This window comes from Phycomyces blakesleeanus (assembly GCF_001638985.1).
Source record: "Phycomyces blakesleeanus NRRL 1555(-) unplaced genomic scaffold PHYBLscaffold_21, whole genome shotgun sequence".
In the NCBI taxonomy this organism is placed as follows: domain Eukaryota; kingdom Fungi; phylum Mucoromycota; class Mucoromycetes; order Mucorales; family Phycomycetaceae; genus Phycomyces; species Phycomyces blakesleeanus.
Window position 1 is genome coordinate 171,922 of NW_017265154.1, and position 24,653 is coordinate 196,574.

The 24,653-nt window shown below is 36.0% G+C and overlaps 8 protein-coding genes across 8 annotated transcripts; 4 read left to right on the plus strand and 4 right to left on the minus strand.

Annotated features, from left to right (window-relative positions):
• Positions 1-761: 761 nt before the first annotated feature.
• Positions 762-3,386, minus strand: PHYBLDRAFT_188263 (hypothetical protein; the record flags this gene model as incomplete). Its single annotated transcript, XM_018439474.1, has 7 exons — positions 762-1,342; positions 1,485-1,668; positions 1,767-1,912; positions 2,341-2,452; positions 2,607-2,725; positions 2,853-3,074; positions 3,264-3,386. 7 exons carry the CDS (start codon positions 3,384-3,386, stop codon positions 1,070-1,072), a joined length of 1,179 nt encoding a protein of 392 aa, XP_018287518.1. The 3' UTR covers positions 762-1,069.
• Positions 3,387-4,752: 1,366 nt separating this feature from the next.
• PHYBLDRAFT_182748 (hypothetical protein) lies at positions 4,753-5,546 on the minus strand. Its single transcript, XM_018438668.1, has 2 exons — positions 5,458-5,546; positions 4,753-5,412 (listed from the first exon to the last, which is right to left on the minus strand). Exons 1-2 carry the CDS (start codon positions 5,506-5,508, stop codon positions 5,026-5,028), a joined length of 438 nt encoding a protein of 145 aa, XP_018287519.1. The 5' UTR covers positions 5,509-5,546; the 3' UTR covers positions 4,753-5,025.
• A 1,157-nt stretch (positions 5,547-6,703) lies between these two features.
• PHYBLDRAFT_149269 (hypothetical protein) lies at positions 6,704-7,045 on the plus strand (the record flags this gene model as incomplete). Its single annotated transcript, XM_018432245.1, has 2 exons — positions 6,704-6,785; positions 6,870-7,045. The coding sequence occupies 2 exons, from the start codon at positions 6,704-6,706 to the stop codon at positions 7,043-7,045; spliced, it is 258 nt and encodes an 85-aa protein (XP_018287520.1).
• Positions 7,046-7,710: 665 nt separating this feature from the next.
• On the minus strand, positions 7,711-13,167 carry PHYBLDRAFT_96113 (hypothetical protein; the record flags this gene model as incomplete). Its single annotated transcript, XM_018443953.1, has 12 exons — positions 7,711-8,009; positions 8,237-8,634; positions 8,715-8,863; positions 8,940-9,541; positions 9,773-10,050; positions 10,310-10,418; positions 10,512-10,632; positions 10,706-10,776; positions 10,937-11,962; positions 12,083-12,103; positions 12,258-12,591; positions 12,667-13,167. Coding segments are annotated over 12 exons (3,909 nt in total), but the record flags the coding sequence as incomplete, so codon positions are not given.
• Positions 13,168-14,170: 1,003 nt separating this feature from the next.
• PHYBLDRAFT_172120 (hypothetical protein) lies at positions 14,171-16,354 on the plus strand (the record flags this gene model as incomplete). Its single annotated transcript, XM_018436738.1, has 3 exons — positions 14,171-14,173; positions 14,336-14,402; positions 14,997-16,354. 3 exons carry the CDS (start codon positions 14,171-14,173, stop codon positions 16,352-16,354), a joined length of 1,428 nt encoding a protein of 475 aa, XP_018287522.1.
• A 193-nt stretch (positions 16,355-16,547) lies between these two features.
• On the plus strand, positions 16,548-18,851 carry PHYBLDRAFT_66296 (hypothetical protein; the record flags this gene model as incomplete). The annotated part of the gene is made up of 2 exons (XM_018441622.1): positions 16,548-16,692; positions 17,473-18,851. 2 exons carry the CDS (start codon positions 16,548-16,550, stop codon positions 18,849-18,851), a joined length of 1,524 nt encoding a protein of 507 aa, XP_018287523.1.
• Positions 18,852-19,298: 447 nt separating this feature from the next.
• PHYBLDRAFT_66295 (hypothetical protein) lies at positions 19,299-19,847 on the minus strand (the record flags this gene model as incomplete). Its single annotated transcript, XM_018441621.1, has 2 exons — positions 19,299-19,351; positions 19,559-19,847. The coding sequence occupies 2 exons, from the start codon at positions 19,845-19,847 to the stop codon at positions 19,299-19,301; spliced, it is 342 nt and encodes a 113-aa protein (XP_018287524.1).
• A 2,765-nt stretch (positions 19,848-22,612) lies between these two features.
• PHYBLDRAFT_188264 (hypothetical protein) lies at positions 22,613-24,358 on the plus strand (the record flags this gene model as incomplete). Its single annotated transcript, XM_018439475.1, has 4 exons — positions 22,613-23,044; positions 23,118-23,345; positions 23,410-23,600; positions 23,694-24,358. The coding sequence occupies exons 1-4, from the start codon at positions 22,668-22,670 to the stop codon at positions 24,356-24,358; spliced, it is 1,461 nt and encodes a 486-aa protein (XP_018287525.1). The 5' UTR covers positions 22,613-22,667.
• Positions 24,359-24,653: the final 295 nt, after the last annotated feature.

Consider the following 24,653-nt stretch of genomic DNA (forward strand, 5'->3'; position numbering starts at 1 on the left):
GAAGAATCCAGCGATAATACCGAATATTATGATTATGATTATGACTATGATTACCATTATCGTTATGATTATGATCATGATTGTGATTATGTTTATAATGATAATACGGATAAAGACTATAAAGAAGGCGACAACAACAACAACAACAACAACAACGGCGACGACGGCGACGGCGACGACGACGATAATGATAGTGTTATTTTAATCTATGATAGCCGTACTGGTTTCAGAAATGATAGATTCCTTATTAAAGAATGGATCCATGCCGTTGACAGTGTCGAAGAAAAAGGAGAATCCGAAAGAAAGAAAAAGGAAGATAAAAATAAAATAAAAAGCAGTAATGAGCAAGAGCAAGAGCAAGAGCAAGAGCAAGAGCAAGAAGAGTATTATGACGACATTGTTGATTACAATGATGCCGACGATGAAGCCGACGATGAAGAAACAAGTTATTATAGTTGTAGTGAAGAGTTGGAAAGGAAGAATGATAAAGAAGAGGATAAATCATGGAAAAGATATTATGGATATACACCACTTTCCCGAATGATGGGGTTCAGTCAGAAATTTAGGAGCGTTTTTTCAACAACTGAAGCCATACCATCATTTCCCCTGCCACATCTAGTAGATGCCGGAGAGTTTGGTATAGAGTCATCTACCTCAGATAAAAGCCCTACCACTACGTAACAAGAAGTATATATATAGAATAAGGGGGAAAGAAAATGAAATACCTTTTGGATTGCTACCTTAACTATTGATACTTAACTCTTGTAATAAAATGGGCATTTTTATTTTTTGTTTTATTTTCCTGTTTGTATATTAGATCAATCTCCTCTAATATATATGGACTCAGTTGTTAATGGTTTAATTTACTACCAATGTATATGAGTAAGTAAGTAGGTAAGTGAATAAGTAAGTGAATAAGTAAGTAAATGATAATGATTAGAATAATAACACTGATGCTGATGCTGATTCTGATTCTGATATCAGCAGAAATAAATAATAATAATAATAATAATAATAAAAATAATAAAATTAAAGAAAACAAAAAGGTAAACTAGACAATAAAAATTCTCTAGACAACCGATCGACGGGATACATTTGATGAGCTGGGTCCTGCCAGCTGTTGTTGTTGTTGTTGTTGTTGTTGTTGTTGTTGTTTTTGTTCTGTGGGTCTTGCTCTACCAATTTCGTATCCTGCTTTTTGAGCCTCACTAGAGACCATTCTGAACAGTACTGCGACTCCTTTGAAACGAAGATAACCAACACAGAACGATTGTATTTCAACCAGGTATTCTGACATTCTGATTATCTTTTTCTCCAACAAAGATTGAATAAATTTAGCAACCTACACAAATACAAACACACGACAAATTAAATTAATAATGAGTATCAATATATCAATATAGATGTATAAATATTTGTTGATATTCATATACATATATATATATACATATGTGTATGTGTGTATGTATGTATTTGTTATTTACCAGCTTGACTTGACGATCCTGCCAGGGTCCTTTGGCTAAAAGTTCACATGAAAGAATACTGTTTGAAATATACATGTGAAGAAATTCACTTGGGAGGTGGCATGGGTTGGCGCAGGTTACCAGATGATGAATGACATCTAATGAATGACCAGAGACAGGAACATTCAACAATGCCTGTAGATATCTACATGATCATAGATTAGGTTTCTTTTCTCTCTTTCTTTCTTACACATTACACGCATGTATATATATATATATATATATATTGCATTAAAGACTTACTCTTCAAAATTTGGTCGTTTGAGAAACATTGGTGTAATATCAGAAGCTAGTAATAAATTGAGCTCAATCCATCGAGGCAAATACTCTGGCTTTAGACCACAAATATCTACTACTTCAGGGTGGGTGTGAAAAGCGTGCATAAGAACCTATTGTTCATAAAGAGAATATGTAAATGTAAATGTAAATGTGAATGTGAATGTATATTTAAATACACGCACAGGTACACATGAGTATGTAAGTATGTAAGATAATGCATATTCAATTATAATCGTAATAGTAACTTGCTTCATTTTCGGGAATAGTTAGTGTACGAATGCAAGCACTTGCAGTAAGGTCTCTAATGAAATCAATGATATCTTGGTCCAGTTCTGTCTGACAAGTGATCTAAACGTGTACATAACACCCCACAATAATAATAGTAATAGCACATTCGTATACAGAGAGATAGAGGAGTTGAATATAATTGACATATGTATGAAATAGAATCATCAGTAAGAATTAGTCCAAATAATTTACACACACACATACACATCTTTTATTTCTTTTAAAATACGAATAGTAATAAACAATGCACCTTTTCCATTTGCTGTGACAAATATTCGACTTGATTTACATAGCCTGATTGGATCGCTTGTTTGGTATCTTTTGGTTTGTTGATAGTTTTTGAAACTCTCTTTTCACCACAGCTTTTATATATGTATAATAAATGCAGATGTGGGTATGTGTATGTTTATGTATATAGGTGTAAGTATTATAAGCATTCAAGTTTCAACATCTTTCTTCTTCTTCTTCTTATTTTATAATACATAATATATATATAAGTGACAGAACGATAATTACGGGTCATCCACTAATGTAGATACGCATGTCTTTAGTTGAGTGAGACGCTCAGCAAAGTGGTGAATTGGAGGTAGTGTACTTGGATCATCACACACTGACTGAGGAACAAGATCCTTTACCTAATAGACAATTTTAAATTGAATTTTAAAAAAAGTATATATATATGCAATATCATTTAGTAAAATAAATAAATACATATATAAATAAAGATGTTGAATGTATCATATACACATAAAACACACATACATGTTGAATTGTGCCTTCAAGAATACAGTAGACAAAGTGCTGCTCGAGTTCTCTATCGTCGTTTTGATTGCGTTTGACATCGTCATTCTCATCATCGGCATTAGGTTTGTCGTTACCGTCAATTAGATCTATAAAAAAGGCCAAGAAAGGGTTCTTTTCGAGAGGAAGGTCTGCATAAAGGCCGTAGAGGATGTAGAGGACCGTGAGACGGGCACTAGGAGGCTAAGCAAGAGTAATACAAATGAATGAATGATTGAATGAATGCGTTTCATGTTTACAGTGTTGTCACTACTGTTACTACTGTTACTATTTGTACTTCTTCTAATTATTATTAAGAAAATAAAAATATAGATAGGCGAATGATAAAAACAAGAGCTCTTATTTCTTTCTTTCTTCTTTTTAATTTCTTACGCTTGCTTGATCGAATGCAAGGAATGCATAACACGCCGCATCAAACAAGGTGTGCTGTGAAGTGTCTTCTTGGTAATACTGCACAGCTGCAGCAAAAGTGAGAAGCTCTTGCTCTGATGGCATGGCCGAGCATGAATTATTATTATTATAGAATAATAAGAATAATAATTATATATAAAGTATATATAAAAGTGATCTATTTCAGCCACTTTCTTTCTGATAAAAGAAATAAAATAAAATAAAATAAAATAAAATAAAAAATGATTCTTTAGGTATTGTGAGTCACATGACTTGGAGTTCTCACACATCTTACTAAAAGGTTATTACCTATTGATCTCTTCATACTTATTCTGTACTGACACAGCACCAATTGATTCATTTCTTAAAGATCATCTTTAATTGACATCATCTGAGACGACAACCAAAAAGGAGGTTTACGGTAATAGTACAGATGTTTAATACACCTCCTTCCTCCAAATTACTTGGAACCAAGTTCAAGGTTTATAATACCATCTTCCAATAAATATATGTATATTTAAGACAATTTTGCCACTCAAATTGTTGGTTTAGTAAATAATAATAATATATATATATATGCGTGTTTATGTCTTTAACTTGGTTAATCTAAATTTACTCTATAAACTCTTGTAATTTTAAGTCTTGACACAAAGACTTTATTAAAATAATATATATATATATTTATTTATTTAGATAGTTTAATATTATATATATTTTCTCAAGAGACAAAAGAAAAATAATAATAATTTCGTGTGCTACCAATCTACGGCTTGAATTTTATGCAAGTCATACACAGACCCATATATATAAATACCTTTAATCCTCTACAACAACCAGAAGAGATCAGTAGTAGTAATAGTAGTAGTGTGGATATGTGTGGGATATTGGCTGATTATGAGATAAAATATACATGTAAGATAAGATAAGATAGATCAAGATCCAAATCCAAATCCAAATCCAGATCCAGATCCTCCTTCTCTTCTTCTTCAAAAGAGGTAAATATACAGCAAATCAAATCAAAATTAAATTAAATTAAATTAAATTAAATAAAAAAGGATAGACAGAGTTTGATGATAGAGATGTGAGAATAATTGATCTAAAAAACGTAAGTGAAAAAGTTCATATTCAATACCAAAAGTAAATATAAATATAAATAATAATAATTAAACTACTGTTTCATTTTTGAAACGGTCTTTTGCATTACCCACACTATTACACACAAAATTAATCTTTTATATATATATATATATTTGTATTTTATTTATTTATTTATTTATTAATGGCATGCAATATAAGAGAAAAGAAAATAGAGAAATTTAAAGATATATAGATATAAGAGACATACGCTAAAGAAGTTGGGAGTTTTTTTTTTAAAAAAAGAGAATGAGGAAAGGTATGAGTAGAGTAAGGGGAGGGATAAATGTAATAAAAGAAAAAGATAATAAAAGGAAAGAAAAAGAGATAGAAAAAGAGAGATAAGCGATAACAAAAGACCGAGTTAAGCTAAGCTAAGCTAAGCCAAGCCAAGCCAAGCCAGGTCAAGTTGAACTAAACGAATAAATGAATGAATGAATGAATACATGAATAAATGAATAAATGAATGTGTGGAATAGATAAAGAAGAAGAAGGTGGGTACTTGTCTTTCTTTTACTTTCTTCTTTCATTTTTCATACTTGTCTATAGAGAAAGATATGATTGAATGGAATTTCGACCACATCTATAGATATATATATATATATATTGGTTATTTCTCAAGACAAGATAAGAGAGGAGAATGAGAATTGCAATCTTGAGATACAAGCACCGAGCTTTGGCCTGTGGTTATTGGCCAGTATCGGCGAATGACACTGCGACGGCGGCGATACAACGGGATCCAGGTGGAGGAGGTCAGTGCTTGGCCAACAGGTCTTTTGAAACGCAGATTATTATTGCTGCTGCTGCTGCTGGTGTTGCCGTTGTTGCTAGAACTGTTTCCAAATGGCTTGAATGTTCGAGAATGAAGGCGTTGTGCTGCTGTAACTGCTGCTGATGGTGCTGGTACTGCTGTTATGACTGTTGCTGATGCTGTTGTGGGTTGTGCTGCTGGCTGGTCTCGGGCCATGCACTTGGCTGAGCAATACAATGAGTCTGTCTAAGAAGGAATGAGCCTTTCTGGCTACCATCCTACTCAGCTTACCAAACCATCATCCACACGCGTATCACAGATAATACACCAAGAAAGATCCATCTATCTATATGATTTATATAGATATAGACACACAAGCAGTACACTCAATACAAGTATAAAGAAGAAGAAGGAAAGAAAGAGAGAGAGAGAGAGAAAGGAATATTAAAGATAGATAAAGTAAGTTGCAAAAATAAAAATAAAATAAAAGGATGATGTGAATTACTCGTCACACAAAGCACCTTTTTTTTTCTTCTCTTAAAAATAAAAATAAAAATTATATTATATTATATAGATTTGGTAACCATGGAAAATAATATTGTTCTAATGGATCAAATAGGATAATTGGATCTATCAGTCCTATTTAGTCTCTTTGGCCGTGTAATTATTGTCACCTTACAATAGAAACAAAATAATATATTTTTTATTGTTAATTATACAGCTAAGGATTACCAATGACAGATATACAGATACGTATATTTGCTTATATTCAATCAATGGAATCAATCAATGAAATCAATGAATTGAAATTGATTGACTAGATTGATAGATTTGTCATTCGATTAGTGCATGATAATCTGTACAGCTCAATGGAATCATAATAATTATCCTAACAAGGGAGTTTTAAAGGCTGTCAGGTATTTATATACTTTGATACCTAATACTTGCTTTTAAAAAGATAATACTAGTAAAAAAAAAAGGGGAAAAATATATGTAAAAAGAAAAAGAGGGGGTAGTCAAATAATAAGAATAAGAATAAGAAAAGAACCGAAATTTAGAGTTTCTCCGCAAGTTGATTAATAGCAACGCTGATACTGATAATAGTATTGTTATTACCAGTTACCAGTTACCAGTTACCAGTTACTTGTAATTCAATTCAATTCAATTCAATTCAATTCAATTCAATTCATTTGAATTTTCATAATTTTCATATTTATTTTCATAATTATTTCTATAATTTATTTTTGTTCTCTTTATTCCTATTCAGGCATCCGTACTTTTTCCGCGGAATGCATCCCACTTGATAATTTAATTCCTTTTTATATATATATTTTACTTTTATTTTTATTTTTATTTATTTATAAAATGTATATAAAGGCAAAAGATATTTGTCGAACAGACAACACCCTTTTCTTTCTTTCATTTCATTTCATTTTTCTTTTCTTTTCTTCTCTCTCTATAATTCAAATAAACCAATAGAAATCAACAGCTCAAATAATAATAATAATATAAAATAAATCACAAAGAATCACAAAGAATGTCCACAGAACGATGTCACAAAAAAGTTCGTTTTTCGTGTGATGTAGAATTCATAAGTACCTTTGCCAATGAAGAATATGGTAATCAATACGGCTAATTTAATGAAATGAAATCAAGTGAAACTAACCTTTATATCAATACCTTATCAATTGTCTCTATTGCAGACCGTACAGCACAAGAGGTAGCCAAACTATCCTACACAGACATGTACGAACTACTCACGCTCAAGGCAGAATGGAGACGAGAAACAGAACAAGTTGAGAAACAGCTAACCAAACCAGCTCCCGAACAGCAAAAACCTTGTGTAATTTCACAAACTGCCTGTGAGATCTGCATCTAAACTTTCTTTTTCTTATTATATTTATATTATATTTAAACATACACACACATACATACAAACATACATACAAACATACATACACATACTTGCTCACTCACAATATCATATACTTCTTTACTTCTTTACTTCTTTCTATCTTATTCTTGTACAGCCACACTATTCTTTTTAAATACTAAACATAAAGAATGATAATAAGCAAAAGAAGAAGAAGAAGAAGAATAGTGTTATATTTCACAATTTCACCCCTCCAAATCCACTCCAGCAAAAAAAAAAAATACCAAAAAAATAATACCTAATAATTATAACATTCCCATCCTTTGTTTCTTACTGTAATTATGCCACCTTTCTTCATTCACACACATAATGTATCTATATATTTTTTATATATCTATTTTGTTGTGTCTAAAATAATAAATAATAATTGAAACAAAAGCAATACCCACACACACACACTCAGATATCGATATCTATATTAAATGATATTCTATACACCATCGTTTGTGATCAATGCTACCATTGCTTGAACAACAGCACTTGAACCAACTATAGAAAACAGATAAACGAATCAATATTTTATACATTTTGAACATCTTCCTCTTCTATTATTATTACTTCTTTCTTAAAATAGAAAAAAGAAAGAAAGACAAAAACTTACCATCTTCACTTGGATTCTGAATCTTCTCATCCAACTCGACATTCAATAGCCGCTTGAGCTGATTGACAAGTACACCAATACGAGCCCACGCTCTAAACTTGACCCACCCGTCATCTCCCACCTTAAGTCCTCTACCCATATGATCCACATCGACATGACCACCAAAGAACAGGACCGCAAACGACGGAATCTCTGTGCCGTCGCGAATAAACGTCTTTGAGGTAGTCATACGCGAAAAGTAGGTCAAGAACGAAGCCGTGTAATTATTGTTACTGAACAGAATCGAAGACGGGTGAAGAAACACACGACCTATATCATAATACATTTTAGTATGCGTTTTTGGTTTCAGTTCAAGTATATGATTGATTGAATGAGTAAATATAATTTTTTATATAAAGAAAAAAAAAAGCAATCTAAGCCGATTAACCGGTCAAGTCCCCTCCCCCCTCCCCCTCTCTCTCTATCTATCTTACTCTCACTCGACACAATACAGACTCACTACAAGAAAAATTTACAACAACAATAATAATACTTACCATCGTCCTTTGTGTAAAACTTGATTTCTCTAGCTTCTTTTTCTCGTTCTACAGCACCAGCCAGGACCTTGTCATACTTGGTGTCCGGCAGTCTAATCTTGGCCAAGTTTGGGTTCAAACCACCAAAAAGAATACTCTTGATAAGGTTGGTATTCTCAGCATTGGCATTATAATGTTCTTTCTGAGATCGGTCATAGAATCCAATATCCTGGAGTGCATCTGCGTACTGGCGGCGCAGGTTCTGGATCTCATTCATCGTAGGAAAAGACACAAAATTCTCTTCACAAAACACCCGTGCCTCTCGCATACCCTTGTTCTGGATAGTGTCCTGCCACGCATCAAATGCACGCATGTCCGTCAACCAGTCACTCTTTGCACACAAGAACCGTTCACGAGCCCTATTATTATTATTATTATTATTATTATTCATTGAATATACATATATATATATATATTATTGTTTTATCTCAAGTCTTACTGTCTGGCTTCTTCTCGTCTATCTCCGGGGGATATAAAAGGACTCTTGAGAGACATGGTTGCAGCCAATGTCAGGACAGGATCAAGGCATCGGAATATGGAGCCAAACAATAGCATCTTACTGATACGTAAATCGGCTGGGATCATGGCCTACAAGTAAATACATATTAATAGATTTTAATATTTGAATATATAATTTTTTTTAAATAATAATAATCAATTTTACCATGTGTTTTCCTAATGCCGTCAAGTCTCCGTTATCAGAGCTGTCAATGGCATCTACTGCCCTCAGGGTCTTGATGGCACTGTCGAGCGCGGCAACCGAAGGAGGATCGATTGCTTCTCTAAGGAACGCCCTGACATCGTTCTCGCCCATCGACTTGACCTGGAGACAGAGCTGCTCCAAGGGTGTGCGCAACAGCTCGGGCACCTGCTGCGGCCGCATCTTCTTGTCTTCGCAGTCGCGCGTGAACAGCTTGAAGCATTTACCTGGCCGGGTACGGCCCGCACGTCCTCGGCGCTGCTTACACGACGCCCGCGACGCCCAGGTTTCGACCAGATGCATCATGTTGTTCGCCGCGTCAAACTGGGTCTCCTTGACCCGCCCGGAATCAATCACGTACACAACTCCCTCAATCGTAATAGACGTCTCGGCCACATTGGTCGCCACCACAATCTTGCACACGTCCGCAGGAACCTGCTTGAATACCCGGGTCTGTTCCTGAGGCGAAAGGTTTGCATGAAGTGGCAAAATTTCATAGGACGATGAGCTAGAGCGAGGCAAGGTTTGTTGAAGAGCCTCAACACAGCGTTTGATTTCCATAGCACCTATAAAAATCAGCAACATAATGCTTGATGAGTTGAGTTGTATAATTCTTCCTCTTTCTTTGTTTACTTGTTAAATAAACAACCGCCACCCCAGTCTCTCTCTCTCTCTCTCTCTCTCTCTCTTGTTGTTGTTGGTCATTCAACCCATTCAATCATTGCTTATTCTATTTTAGGAAGAAAATACAATAAAGAAGTTTCTTTTTATGTATAAAGTTATATGTATGGACTTACCAGGCATGAAGATCAGCACTGCTGGTTCTGCACCATTGTCGATCTTGATCGTCTCATTTTCAACAATATACCGGACTGTGTTGGCCACCAGCTCATAATCGATTTTGTCTTGGTTTCTGTACTTTGCCAGTGTACGGACCGTCTGGGCATCGTAACCTTCGTCCAGAAGAGCCAGCTGCCAATTGGCCCATTCTCCCGATCGGTCCTCTTTGGCGTCCTGTCTTGGCATTGGAAGTTTAGAGACAAAGGATGTCATACTGATGATATTCTCAAGGTATCTTTTTTTTTTTTTAAAAAAAACAGTACATATTATCCAAAAGTCAATACAAATGATACATAAATGTTAATGCAATCAATAAAGTACTTACAAATCTTCTACTGGATGAGTAAAGCCAGGAATTTCAATAGCAGGAGCACCATTGAAATAATCTACAAGAAAACAAGAACCAAATGGAAATAAATATACTGTTTCGTTGTTGTTGTTGTTGTTGTTTTTTCTGTAATTCACAGCAAAAATAAATAAATAAAGAAATTCACTTGCCAGAAAATAATTTTTGATTAATTGTCGCACTCATGAGAACCACCTTGAGATCTTTACGTTTCTTGAGAACTTGACGTAAGATAATAAGTAAGAAATCACTATCAACTATATATATATATATATATATATATATATATATAAACATACAGGTGAATGTTAGTCATTTGGTTAAACATCTTGTATAAATACATTATTTACCTGAGCGTTCGTGCACTTCATCAATCATAACATGACTGATTCCAGCCAGAGAAGGATCTCCTTGTAAACGTCGAAGCAAAACACCAGTAGTACAGAATTGTAATTGGGTTTTTGAAGACACCTAAATAAATGTATATATAAATCAATAAAAAAAAAGACATCAAGATTCACATTCACAAGTATATACACATTACCTTTGTCTCACCACGAATGGCATAACCAACAGTGGTTCCAATCTTTTCACATCTCTCGGAAGCCACACGCTCTACACAAATTAGGAAATTAGGTTTTGATAATAGAAATAGAAATATAGGTGTGTACATAAAGACACAAGGAGGATATGAAAGAAATGGTCTAGTTGATGGATTTAGGATACACAAATCCAATTCAATCTAATTTTTTTTATATATACTTATTAGGTTTACCTGCTACACCAATGGCAGAAATTTTTCTGGGTTGGGTGCACAATATGCTGCACACCGAGCCACGCCCGTTTTCAATTTCTTCATCTAAAATAAACTGTGGAACCTGGGTTGTCTTACCACAACCAGTCTCTCCACTCACGATCGTCACTTGGTTATCCAAGACCGTCTTGACAACCTTGGCCTTAAAGTCATGGGCTGGCAAACGAGACCGGACCTTTTGAAACACACTGTACTCTGGCGACTGGTGAAGAGCCTCCAGTGCCTTCTTAAGTTCCTCCGACAGTGCCTTGTTGGGTGTACGCTGAGCACCGCCGTTACGTGACCTTCCGCCACCATTGTGCCTTGTGCCGTTATTCTTTTGGTTCCAGCTAGCCTTTGCAGGACCTGTCATCTGTTCGGTAATCTCCCGAAGCTTGGGAGGGTGAGACACTATCCGGTCAGCATTCTCGGAAAGCCACTCGGCACACATGTACACCAATGGGAATCCCAGGCTCTTTTCTCCCTCTTCGACCAGACCTTTGATCATGGCCAGCTTGAGGTAGGCCGGCAAGGCGTCGCACTCGATAACAAAGATCGGAAGGGACTGGGGGTACATCGAGTCCTTGGGCACAATGCAGTCCAAAAAGAGCGGAACACGTTGCTTTCCGGTCTGAACCGTGAGTTCGATACGGTGGTACACACGTCCGTCTTTGGCAGTCGTCTTGGTTTGGTATCTCGAGGCATAGATTGCCTCAAGCGACATGGCTTCCTCTTGACGAAGCGACTCCAGATCGTCAGGGTCGCACAGGTCGGGATCGTCGATGGTCGGCAAAGGTTCATCGCCATGATGAAGGCGCCACTGGAGCAGCTCGAGTGCCTTTGCGTCGTCGTCGTTGGTCAGGCGCATCATGTCCTCACACAGGGCGGCCGGATAACCAATGGCTGTCATGCTTTTCAAAAGCCAGTCTCTACCCAGTGATTGTGTGGTATGCGAAATGGTAGTCATGGTGGGGTTGTAGTTGGCGTGCATAAAATTGGCAGGAAGATCTATATATACATTTTTTTTTAGGTATTATATATTTGGTTGATAAATTGAATCAAAATCAAAATCAAAATCATAACCAAAATATAAATTAAATTTTACTACAAAACTATATAAATATTTACCATCCTCAGGTACATGAAGGCCTATATAAACCAATAACCTTCTTTTAGTCAAATCCATCTATATTTTCGCTTCTTTTTCACTTTCAATATCACTTTTTTTTCTCTCTATCTTTAATATAGAAAACAATAAATTGGATTCCTTTTTTTATTATTATTATTATTAGTATTATCATACATAGCCAATCGAGCGCAGCACCCATGTCTCCACAATATTCCAATGCTTCCTCCACATGAGCTTTTCGAAATCCCATCCGAACCAGACCATGGCTGATGTCCTGACGAACATTTTCAGGCAGTGGTTTCTTGAGTGGCTCGTAAACTGTATTCGATCTCTTGACTACGTTTTCAACCAACGTTCTGTTCTCTGCACTCATGTGCACGGCAGGTAAGCTCTCCCAATACTTTCGCATCTTTTCATCCATTTCTTTTGGTTTCGGTTGCTGATACTTATTGTTATTGTTATTGCTATTAGTCGAAGTTGAATTCGATCGAAATTCTTCACTAGAATTCTGTTGTTGATCTTGAGGACGATTTGGCATTGGAACGGCTGCACTTGCATGTTCTTTTACCAATCGTCGATCGACACCCGTTTTCGACTTTGCAAGACTCGATGGCGGTTGGGCTGTAAACGGATCGGGCGAGTACTGCCACTGATTAGAAGCTGTCTTTAGTTGATCAAACGTGTGCCAGTAATCGCGGTACTGGGGAGGAAGCACTCGGTACATTGGCATGTGTGAGTTGATGCGATGAAGTGCATAGGTTGCAGCAAGATGTCGAGCTTCGATCGAGGTTGGTAAATAAGGATCCGGAGGACTGAGCGAAACGGTTTCCATCTGAGCCGTCTTTTTGTTGCGTTTGCTGAGCTGCACAATACCGATAAACCCTTGTTTGCGCTTGACCATCTCAAAAACGGCCTTCTCCCAGCCTTGCTTTTGACAGTGTTCGTGAAGAAGCGAGACCGGGGTCTTTCCGGTCCAGTCTCCAAACAGAGATTTCTTTTCTGGCGAATCTTCAGATTTAGGTGTTGCATTCGAAGAAGCATTGCCATTCTTTACGATCCGTTTGGAATTCGAGCTTCCGGTTTTTTTGGATGCTCCAGTAGGAGGGGGAGCTGGAGACGCCGCAGCAACAACACTAGGGGTTTGCTTTGCTTTCGACTTTTTACTTGACATTACAAAAAAAAAATAGAGGAAAAGAAAAGAAAAGGAGAGAAGAGGATATATAAATAAATATATATAAAAGGCAAATGTAATCTAACAGCGATAAAGACAAAAGTAATAATTTTTTATCTTAAAAATATGTATATATATATATGTGTGTGTGTGTATAGATTTATAGATGTACACACAGTGGACATAAGTATCAGGTTTGATTAGAGTTGCAGTGACTGCTTGATCTACGATTTGCTTTACTTGCAAGTCAAAGGAGACAAATATCGAGAGATAGAACGAGACGAAGAAAGGGAATTTATAAAGCAGTATTTTATAATTTGGGATGTCTTTAACTACAAATAAACAAATAAACAGTACAAACTATACATGTGATTGAAGCCCCACCCTTTCCACTATCTCTCCAATTTCATTTCTTAATCAGCCTATTGTGTGATCTGTAGGTGGAGCTACAAGAGAAAATTAGATGAAGTTCAGCGTTGATTACACTGTTAGGAGCTCAGGCTTATCGGAATCTCAATCCTAGGCCAAAGTATTCTTCCACATTGCTGCATCAATACCTTTCATACAAACCTCAGTAGTATGTTAGACATATACCGCAGCTGCTGTAGTGTGTAGCTACTTAACATAACTGATAGAATAGTATAAATATCAACAATTTCTTTCATTTTTTTTTACAAAGTTCACCTTATTTCTCTATAACTCAAAGATTGTTATAGGAAATCTTCGGGCTTCCACTGTCTGAATAATTCCATTCTTATTTTATTCTAACAAGATATAATCTCTTGAAAGTACAGAGATTCGATATCATCCTGCTATTCAATATTCAGAGCAGTAAGACAATATTAGTGAACGTACACTCTTTTTAATTTCATAATAAAAAGAAGAAGAAAATCTGTAGTTTTTCCTACCCATTATAATGGTATGTATATATATATATATATGTTAAAGGGCATTGTATATAATATCCAACTGTTTTTATTTGTTAATAATTACACATGTTTAAACCATAGTTACTACGCCTTATACGTCAAATAATCCACAAGTGTCTGTAACTTTCTTCTTTTCAGGTCAAATATTCTAGTGGCTATTGTTCTTGAGATCAAGAGAAGTTTCGGAAGTATACCCAAGCCAAAAGCACATGGTCTTGTGTAAGTAACTAATCTTAAGCCCCTTTCTCTCTCTCTCTCTCTCTCTCTCTCGCTAATATGTCACTAACAATATTTCTAATATATACCCACAGTTTCAAATGACAGAAAAAAAGGGGGGTTTGAGTATACAAACACATAAATACATACATAAACACTGTATAGAAACTGTATTATATGCTGTGTATATTGTATAGAAACAAAAACAATAAGTGAATTAAAGCACAATATTATCGTATAAAAGTATGTTTAGCCTATCGAATGATATTGCACGCACTTCAAATTGATTAACATCATCATCATCATCATCATCATCATCATTTAATTGCTAAGCCTTTAAAGTTTCATACCAAGCCTCTAAGAGTAAATATATACATATATAGGTATCATTGTTGTTGATGTAAAGTAAAAAAAAAACAATAACACAAAATGTAATAAATGTAACAGGATGGGTCTTAATTTCATCCTTTTCTCTCTCTCTTTATATCTATACACACACACACACACATATATATATATATGTATAGACTTTACCTACAATTATTTGGGCCTGTATAATGTTTCTACAAAGATTACAGTTCATTTTATGTATTATAGTATCGATCTTTGTATCCAAATGTCGTGCTCCGCCAATACAGCAAGAATACACTATATCAGCTAGTGGACTGGCAATATTCTCGATTCTGAGAGCTGTCTTGCTTGTCTACATGATTCACGTCGTAACTGTTCGACCTAGAACCGGAATCACAGATTTCCCTACTCTTCATCGACGTATAATAGCCTTTATATACCCTACCGGTGGAATAGGCACATCGATATATTCTATGTACAAATTATTCTATGCTGATAAAATACTCGGAATCAGCCAGTACAGCCACTTGTTGAAAAGATACGAAAAAGAGGAACAAGAAGAAAAAGAGCAAAAAGCAAAAGAAGGCAACGGTATAATGGCAGAAAATACAAATTCACCACACACACCGCTTTTACCCAAAATATCCACGCCAGAGGGCGAGAAAAATCAGGTGGACAGCACAAGGTTGACAGAATCTCAAACACTTTGCTTAAAGGTTTCCAAATTAAGAGAACGACTAGTCAAGGCTATGAAAATAGAGAGAATCAAGATTGACGAGTGGGACAATTCGCCTCATCTGGCAGCATTTTTGCATGTAATTGGACCGGAAAATTCAAGGAAAACAAGACATTGCATCTTAAGTGGTTCGGTAACCATCGGGTTCGACAATAAAACATCAAATATGTACATCGGAGACAGGTGCAAAACCAAAGAAATCTCTGTACTTGGACCAGGCGCAATCTGCGAAAGTCAAGGGAAAATACACCCAACTTCCTTGCGATACATGTCGATTGATATGATAAACCAGCTCGAAACAGCCTATAATACAGATAATACATCCTATGTCGAGTTATTTGTCACAATTGGCCAGATATTCTTTACCACACTTGAATGCCTAAACTTAGACGGAGACAGGTGGATCAAGGTTGTCCTTATTATATACACAGCAACGGCAGCCCTTCAGACCGTCTCGCTCCTAGTCCTACACAAGCAAACAACAGCCTTTAGTATCAAGGATGAGGAAGACAAACAACTAGTGGACACGTATGAAAAGCGTCTTTTAACTGAAGAGGATCGGGAAATCTTTCGCAAAATTATAATCGACTTGGATCAAAATGTAAATCTGACACTGTACGGAATCCTTTTTGGAATAATAGTATCCCTGGCGATTGGCGTGTGGGCGGATTACAGCATCCACAGTGTAACAGAATGGCTGGTAATATCCTGGATCCTTAGCCCTTGTCTTATTGCTATATTTAATCAGGCTGTTGCATCTCTTGGGCATTGGGATAATCTTGTGCTTACGATGGCAGTTCCTATCATATCGATGCTTTCCTTTGGGTGTCTCATTGCTGCTACAATTACTGGATACATGCCAGAATAATAATAATAATAATATACATATAATTTAATTTATATCTTGAAAGATAAACCCAACCCAACCTAAACCCAATACACAGCTTTTACTTTTATAGCAAATACCTAAGCAAATGATATTTTAAAGAAAAATAATTCTAGAAGTGTACTCTGTTTTCACTAGTAGTTCACATACAGTTAATTATTAATGAAAGCACAATATGCCAAACATTACTGCAAGTGAAAAGTTTAACTATACGCAGACCATTAACAGAAATACAGTTGGATTAAATCTGGAATATTTGAAGCAAACAAAGACAATCATTTGTATTCTGAAACCTACAAATTTTAAAGCTGTAACACTTAGTAAGGGATTCTCTATTGATATTATAATTTATTCTTAATGCTAATAAGAGCATAGAAAAATATAAGTACGTGCTTATATATAGATTCACACAAAAGAACAAAGGGTATTTTCTTATATTTTCCCATTTATTCTTGCTATCGAAAAAGCACATTACGCTTATATAATATCCTCAATTTGCACTGAAAGGCTTTGAAAGAAGAATACAAAAACATCTAGAAGATTCTCTTTGACGAGTATAATAGATCCCGATCAAACTTACTACGTCTTTTATATTCACTTAAATTATCTGTATAGCTATTGTTTCTAAATTCAAAATAAGCTTCGATTTGTGCATCAATGCATATATTGTTATATAGCTTATTCCTCGTTCGACTATAAAATAATAGTAATCAACTGCCAATGAAATTGCTTTTTCATATCTCCAATGAGATTTTAAGCACAAGCATATATACAATGAAAGTGATCGTGTGCTTTACATATTGGTTTAAAGCAATTGAATATCTCAATAGATCCAAAGCCTCACTATTCTATAATTATATCCCATACACTCTGGGTTTAGTAATATTTTATTATTTGAGAGCCAAGCCTTTGGTTTTAACCTTAAGCCCATAAGAGTAATATATAAATGTTATTACAGTTTATTACAATTAATGTCTTTGTCTATTTCTCTAGCAATTCTATCCAACAATTTTTCGTCACTCTCCCTACATACACTTTATTTCTGGCTACTTATGTCTATACAATGCTTTTACAAAGATTACGTTTCATTCTATACATAGTTTTGTTGGCTTTTATTCCTAAATGCTATGCTCCACCAATAGAACAAGACGATGTTAAGTTCACCAGTAAACTACCCGTAGTTTCGATTCTGCGGACTGTCCTACTCGGGTATATGACACATATTGTAACCATTCGACCTAGAACAGGCGTTTCAGGCTTCTCTACTATTTTTCGGCGACTTTTAGCGCTTTTATACCCTTCCAGTGGAATTGGCACAGCAATAGAATCCATGTACAAATCTTTTAATGGAGACAAAATACTCGGGATCTCTCAATACACATTCTTGTTGAAAAGCTACGACGATGAAAATAGCGATAAAGCAACAGAGAAGAAAGACGGTGATTCTCACTATCCAAACAATAAAGCTTCATCAGACTCATTGCTTTTGATCAAAGCCTCCGCATCAGAATGTGAGAAGGATGAAGAAGAGAACACCGAGAGCACTGATGCACAAGAACTTCATTTGGAGATTTCCCGGCTAAGAGATCGATTGGTCCAAGATGCAAAAAACAAAAACATTGATATTAAAGAATACGACAATGCACCATATCTGGCAGCATTTCTACATGTAATTGGTCCTGAGCAAGCAAAGAAAACGAAAGGTTGTATCCTAAACCGCTCAGTTACTATTGGATTCAACAATGTCAAACCAACTATATATATGCTGTCCAGCCGTGTGACCAACGAAATATCTGTTACTGGCCCAGGTGCAGCTTGTAAAAATCAAGCAGAAATATTGCCAAAGGTGTTCCGCTATATGTCGGACAGTATGATAGATCAGCTTGAAACAGCCCATAATATGGATGAAACATCATATGTCGAAATACTTGTTACTATCGGACAGCTATTCTTTACCACAATCGAATGCATGGACATAGATGGGGACAGATGGGCCAAGGTTATTATTATCATATACACTTCAATGTCGGTTCTTCAGACAGGTTCTCTAATTGCCCTCCACAAACAAACGATGGCCTTTAGTATCAAGAATGACGGGCGCGAGAACATGTTTCTTAACAGCAAAGTCCTTACATTAACTGAAGAAGAGCGTAAACTCCTAGGGGAATCGACTAATAAGTTTGAGAGCAATGAAGAAGTGGTCATCCTTTCTACATTTACAGGCATTGTAGTATTTTTACTAATTGGAATATGGGCAGATTACAGTAGCCACAGCATAACAGAATGGCTTGTACTGGCTTGGATTCTTAGCCCTATTCTTGCTGCTTTGGGTTTTTTTACTTTTATTTGTAATAATTCAGATATTATGCTTTATTTAATCCTCGTTATTGCATCTATTAGTTCCATTGGGTGTCTAATTGCGGCTACAATTATTGGATATTTACCTAAAGAAAATATTATAATCTCCCCTGTGTTGTAATTTATATCTTGTAAGAAAAATGCTTTAATTTATTACAATACACTATAGCAAAGAAATGGTGCTTTTAGCAGAGGATTCTTTTTTTTTTTGTAAAATACACTTCCACGCAAAACCCTGGGAAAATTAAAAGAAATACACCCTTAGACACACATACTTTCCCGTAGGAATAGCTGATAAAAGTTATGGACTGAACCACAAAATAAATATATTTCATTAATTTGATAACTATTATACACCATATATATTTATTAGAAGTATAGTAATTCTATAGTTTCTTAGCAAGCAAACCTCAAGAGAATAAAGAAAATGAATTATTGTGCTTATTTTTCTTTAGTTTTTTCTTTATAGAAAATTAAGCACTAGACTTCTACCCCCCAGCATATACATGGACATAGAGTTAGTATTCTTTTTATATATATATATATATAGCTTTTATTTTTACAGATTTTAACTATCTTTACTTATATTTAGATTTCTGAAACAGTTATAAGATATTAATCCTATCAATATAAATATATAATTAGTTCGAGGATTTAATAGTGAATATATGATCCACTTTGTCCCAAGTTCTTTGATTCGATCTGACATTGCCATGCAATGCATTTCCATCACTCTTTCTTTTTTGGGTATTTTCTTCTATTAATCTTGAAAAGTGCAATCCAACAATTGTGTATTCTTTTACTTTATCCTTTTATCTCTCAGCTTACGTTCAAAGTATGCCCAGATATTGTTTATTGAGTAAATCTTAGGCATATTAAACTCAGTATATGCTAGACACGTCAACGTTACAAGTCCTTCGAATCGATCGTATTTATAAGAATTCTCGAGATCTTTGTAGACGTCGGTAGTCTCAATATGAAGTAGGATGTAACCTGAATTCAGGGGGTGTTTGTTACCGAATGGTAAGCCATTAGATTTGAATAATTTTATTAGCTTTATTTCTGTAATGGTTGAAGAAGTTGGGAAAAAGGTGTTTTGCATTGACTGCAAAAACATGGTGGGGTAAAAAGGGGAATGTATAAAAGAAAGATTGGTGTTTATTAAAATTCCACTACAAAACACACTTGACCTCGGGAAACTTGCAACAATCTCACTAAAACTGCCCTTTTTGTTTTCTATAGTGTATTCACTCTATATTACCTAATTTTACTGCTGATTGGAATGACAAGCATTTATTGCAAGATTTAATCTGTTTTTGATGCGCCTTTTCGTGAAGAAGACTTATTTGGAGCAGAACAAGACCGTAAACCAAGTTTTTTCAAGTTATTGCGAACAGCATCCCTCTTAATTGGTACACCTGAAGATTCTTGGATTGCAGCCGTAATCATATCTAAGGTTGCGGATGGATTATTCCGCACAATATTTCCCAGAACTCTCAAATCACGATCATTTAAGAGAGTAGGTCTTCCTTCACGAGATTTACAAGTAGCGGTACCCGTTTTCTTCATTCTCTCAATAGTCGTTGTCACCGTTGTATAGGGTAAATCATATTCGCGCGCAATCTTTGCCATGGAAATTCCAAAGTCATAGGCACCGACAATCTTGCCTTTCATATAATCTGAAAGTTCAGCACTCTTTTTAGGAGCTTGCTTAACAATTTTATGAGACATTGAAAGATTTGATTAAGAAAAATAATGAAAAAATAAATAAAAAAAATAAAAACAACAATAGGTGGTTTTTACCAGAGCTTCCTTTTTTGGTAACACGAACCCTTACAAGAGTTGATGGAATATTTTCAAGCTCAACTAAATAAAAAAATATATTTAATGCATAGTTGCTGTGTCCCCCCCTTTTTTTTAAAAAAAATAGCAATCTTACGGGAACGACATTTCTTTGTGGAGGCACGACATTTCTATCTACCCGGACTAATCAGTTGTGACTACATGCCCGAGACCCGGTGTCTTTCTCTAATCCTTCAGGGCAAAATGACGTGTCCTGAAAAAAACACAATATATTCATTAGGTGCTCACGGAATCAGTTATTGATATAAAATTTCCTATTGATTACTTTACTAAACACCATATATAGTGATTTCCAAAATTCAAAAAAGGCTATTTCGCTTTAAAGTCCGTGAATTTTTCCCCTGCTCTCTACCAGGGGAAAAAAAAAATTAATACCCATATATGGTGATTTCCATAATTCCTATCGACACTGCGTGTAAGAATCATCTTGTTTTTACTATATTATCTCATTTTCTAGGCTTTTTTATATATATTAAAGCTAGTATTTTTTAGAGAAGCATACAATACATTACTGTAAATAAAATATATTGTTCCGAGCAGTATATTTTGTACTTCTTTAACAAGAAATGGGAAAACAATCGATTTTAATATGCTATATGTTCAAACAAGGTCATATCTCTTGAGTGTAGTACTGATTACAGCACCGACTTAAAATTACGTAATTAGCACCTATACTTGGTAATTAGCGCTATCCTAAATATGGTGTTTAGTAAAGTAATCAATAGGAAATTTTATATCAATAACTGATTCCGTGAGCACCTAATATGCGCATTAGCTTTACTACTTTGTCCCCACATTTTGTGTTTATCTATCTCTCCCCAGGCACGTAAATCTCGTTATTTTAAGAGCTATAGTCTGTATTTGAGAAACTTAATAATAAAATACTGTCTTATACGAAAAACAAATCCTATATATTCAATTAGTAACCCTAAGTTTAGACTTGACACTACGCCAAAAAAAATAGGAGTTTTAGAGGTGGTTTCACAGGTGGTTCCGGAGGGGAAGCCAGGGCGCGTTTTGTGTCCCCCCTTTTTTCCAACCCTGAGTTCATGTGCATTTTAATACATCTCCGCTTACCGGTAGTTTTAAGATTCTATTAATATATTGATAACCTTTTCTTTTGCTAATATTTGTCTTTCAATTGGACAAAACTTCTTTAAGTATAGTTGAAATATTATATGCCATTGGTTACTACTAATTCATTATTCTTTTAATTTAGATTCTTTTAAATATTTCTTGCTTAATCATTGTTTTTATTGGATAAGACATAATTGCACTGTAGTGTATTTTATAAAAATACATTTTTATTGGTTTCTCAAATGGATATATTTTTTATTTATCGTTTTTATTGGTTATTACACTACACAATTACATTTTATATATCACTTTTATTGGCTGTTATGATAGACATTACATTTTATACATCATTTTTATTGGTTATAAACAGTCAAATACATCATATACTTCCAATATTAAATATACTACTTTACACTGCAGTGGATAGTTACTTACAATTGCCTCCTTTGACGGTCTTTCCAGAGATGACTGACTCTTGCAATGGATGCCCAATTTTGATGGCATCTGGTGAAATCTATACCAACCCTCTTAAGCATGTTTGCATGTTTATTGCAAATCATTGTTCGATCACATCGCTGGTGAGAATCCAATTCCTGCCAGCACAATGATACAGCTTCCTCTGGGTAGACAGCTTGCAGTTGCTTTGGCCAACGACCGCACCAGAAAAGAGATGCTGTATCGCCACAATCATACGCAAAAGGCTGATGGCAGCATTTCCGATGTCTTTGACGGACAGGCATACCAGTCAAAGAAGCATCTTTTCTCGGGTGAAAACGACATCGCCATTTCGCTGTCTGTTGATGGGTTTGCTCCCCATAGTGTTCCAGGTTCGGTAACCATTGTCCACGTTACCAACCTCAACCTTCCCCCAATGATCCGCTACGAGCGCAGCCGTATGATCCAAGTCGCGATCATCCCTGGTCCCAAAGCACCCGCCGACTTCTGGTCATTCCTGGAGCCTGTTCTGAAAGAACTTCGGGTTCTCCAAGCCGGTGGAATGGTTGTGAAGACACCATCTAGAGATATTAGTGCAAAAGTCCATGTACTAATGACAACTGGCGACATCCCAGCTCTGGGAAAGATGGCTTGTCATGTGGGCCATATGAGTAAGGATGGCTGCCGCATCTGCCACGTTGTGGGTCAATCTCCTGGCCATGGCCAATATTTCCGAATGCCATCTGCCATCACCATGCGCACACCGGAAAGTTTCAAGCACTTTGATGAGGTGGCCTCATCCAGCAAAAAAGGGTTAACTGGCCAATCTCCCTTCTCCTTACTGGGTTCCTTCTCTGGTCCGTTCTTCTTTGCATTGGATGAAATGCACGGCATTTGTCACGGCATTGGCAAACAGGTCTGGGGGCTCGTGTGTGGCAAGTATGGAAAAGATCATCCTCTCTCTCTCCCTTGCTGCTCAGAAAGAAATTGGTACTGCCATGGTGTCAACCAGAAGAAGTATTCCGACATCTTTCCACGGTGCATGGATCAACATCGCAACAAGATCAGGGTACTTCCGGGCTGTGGACTGGGCTGACTTCATTTTGTTTGTTATCCCCACGCTTGTGGCAGAGCGTGTCCGTGACCAAGCTGCCCGTAAGGCATTGCTTGACCTGGTGCAGACATGCAACCTACTCATGAGCTGGGAGTTATCAGCAGAGGAGAAAACCTTGATCAAAACGTAAGCTTTAATTATAATTAATATTATTATTTTATAACTTGTGTTAACTTATCTTTTTTTTTAGAAATCTCGTCGCATGGAATGCGTATCTGGAAGCCTCGCTAGCTAAAGGAGAGGTCCAGCTCAAGGTCTTTACGATCAACCAGCACCTCCTGCAGCACTATCCCGCAATGATAGAAGCGTATGGTCCCCCCAGAGCGTATAGTGCACGATCTGTCGAGAGGGCGATTGGGGAATACTCGCGAGCAATAAAAAGTAATTCGGCAATTGGAATCAACGCTGGCAACATCATGCTTGGCTTGACACAGATTCGACAGATGAGAGTTGAAAATTAAATAACGACAACAGCAACAGTAACAGCAACAACTCTCCTTCAGTATGACGATCCCTCTGCTGGTTGGCCAATTGACCGAGAAGGTAGTAATTTTGGTACTGATTCTGACATTGAGTTCTGGGGGCCTTTGAGGAACAGAACGATTGTTGATAGTTTTGGAGGCATTTCTTGTCTTCCAGAGCTTCTTCAAAAGTTCTACGAATCAAAGGGGGAAGAGTGTAGTATGATTAAAGCAGCCATTAAAACAAGCCGTAAGGCATTTGTAAATGGTTGTGTTATTGACTCTGCACTCGACCATAATTGTGTAAGAGAGGCACATAACGTCAGACTTCAGGTTCAGGTTGATGAGAACCGCAACATTGGGCAAAGCTACTCTCCAGTCTACAAGGATTTCTTTGGGAATGTCGTCGTTTTCTTTGAGCACAAGCTCAACAACAAGAGGTGGCCGCTTGTCCTTGTCAATGTTTATGCAGTTCGTTTGGTAAATAGTATACCAGCAATCAACAATGGGCAAATGAAGCCAATGGTAGTTCACCTGGCAGATGTCAAAGAATTAGTTGGTTTGGTGAAGTCGGACGCGACTATAAACACAATAACAACAACAGCAACAACATATGTAGTGTGGCCAGAGCTTAACCGCGGCCCAAAACTGTCACTTGGTTCTCTTGCAGACTTATAATTTTTTTTTTCTTGTAATACATTATTTTTTTTCAAATTGTCTTAACATATTTTATCCTCCCAGCAAAAAGTTTAGATATTTTTCTCTCTTTTACCTCTGACTTTTAATAGTCATCAATTGCAATCTACATTTACTAAAAATGTAAAATCTGTAGTTAAAATGTACTTTTGTCTATCAGGAGATTTAATTTTAGGTGGTCAATCTGCTTTTTGTCAACCTTTTCAAAAAACAGAGATTTTCTAGTTTCAAATTGGATTTTTGGTGATTTTTTAATTATTATAGGCCAAAAACAAAG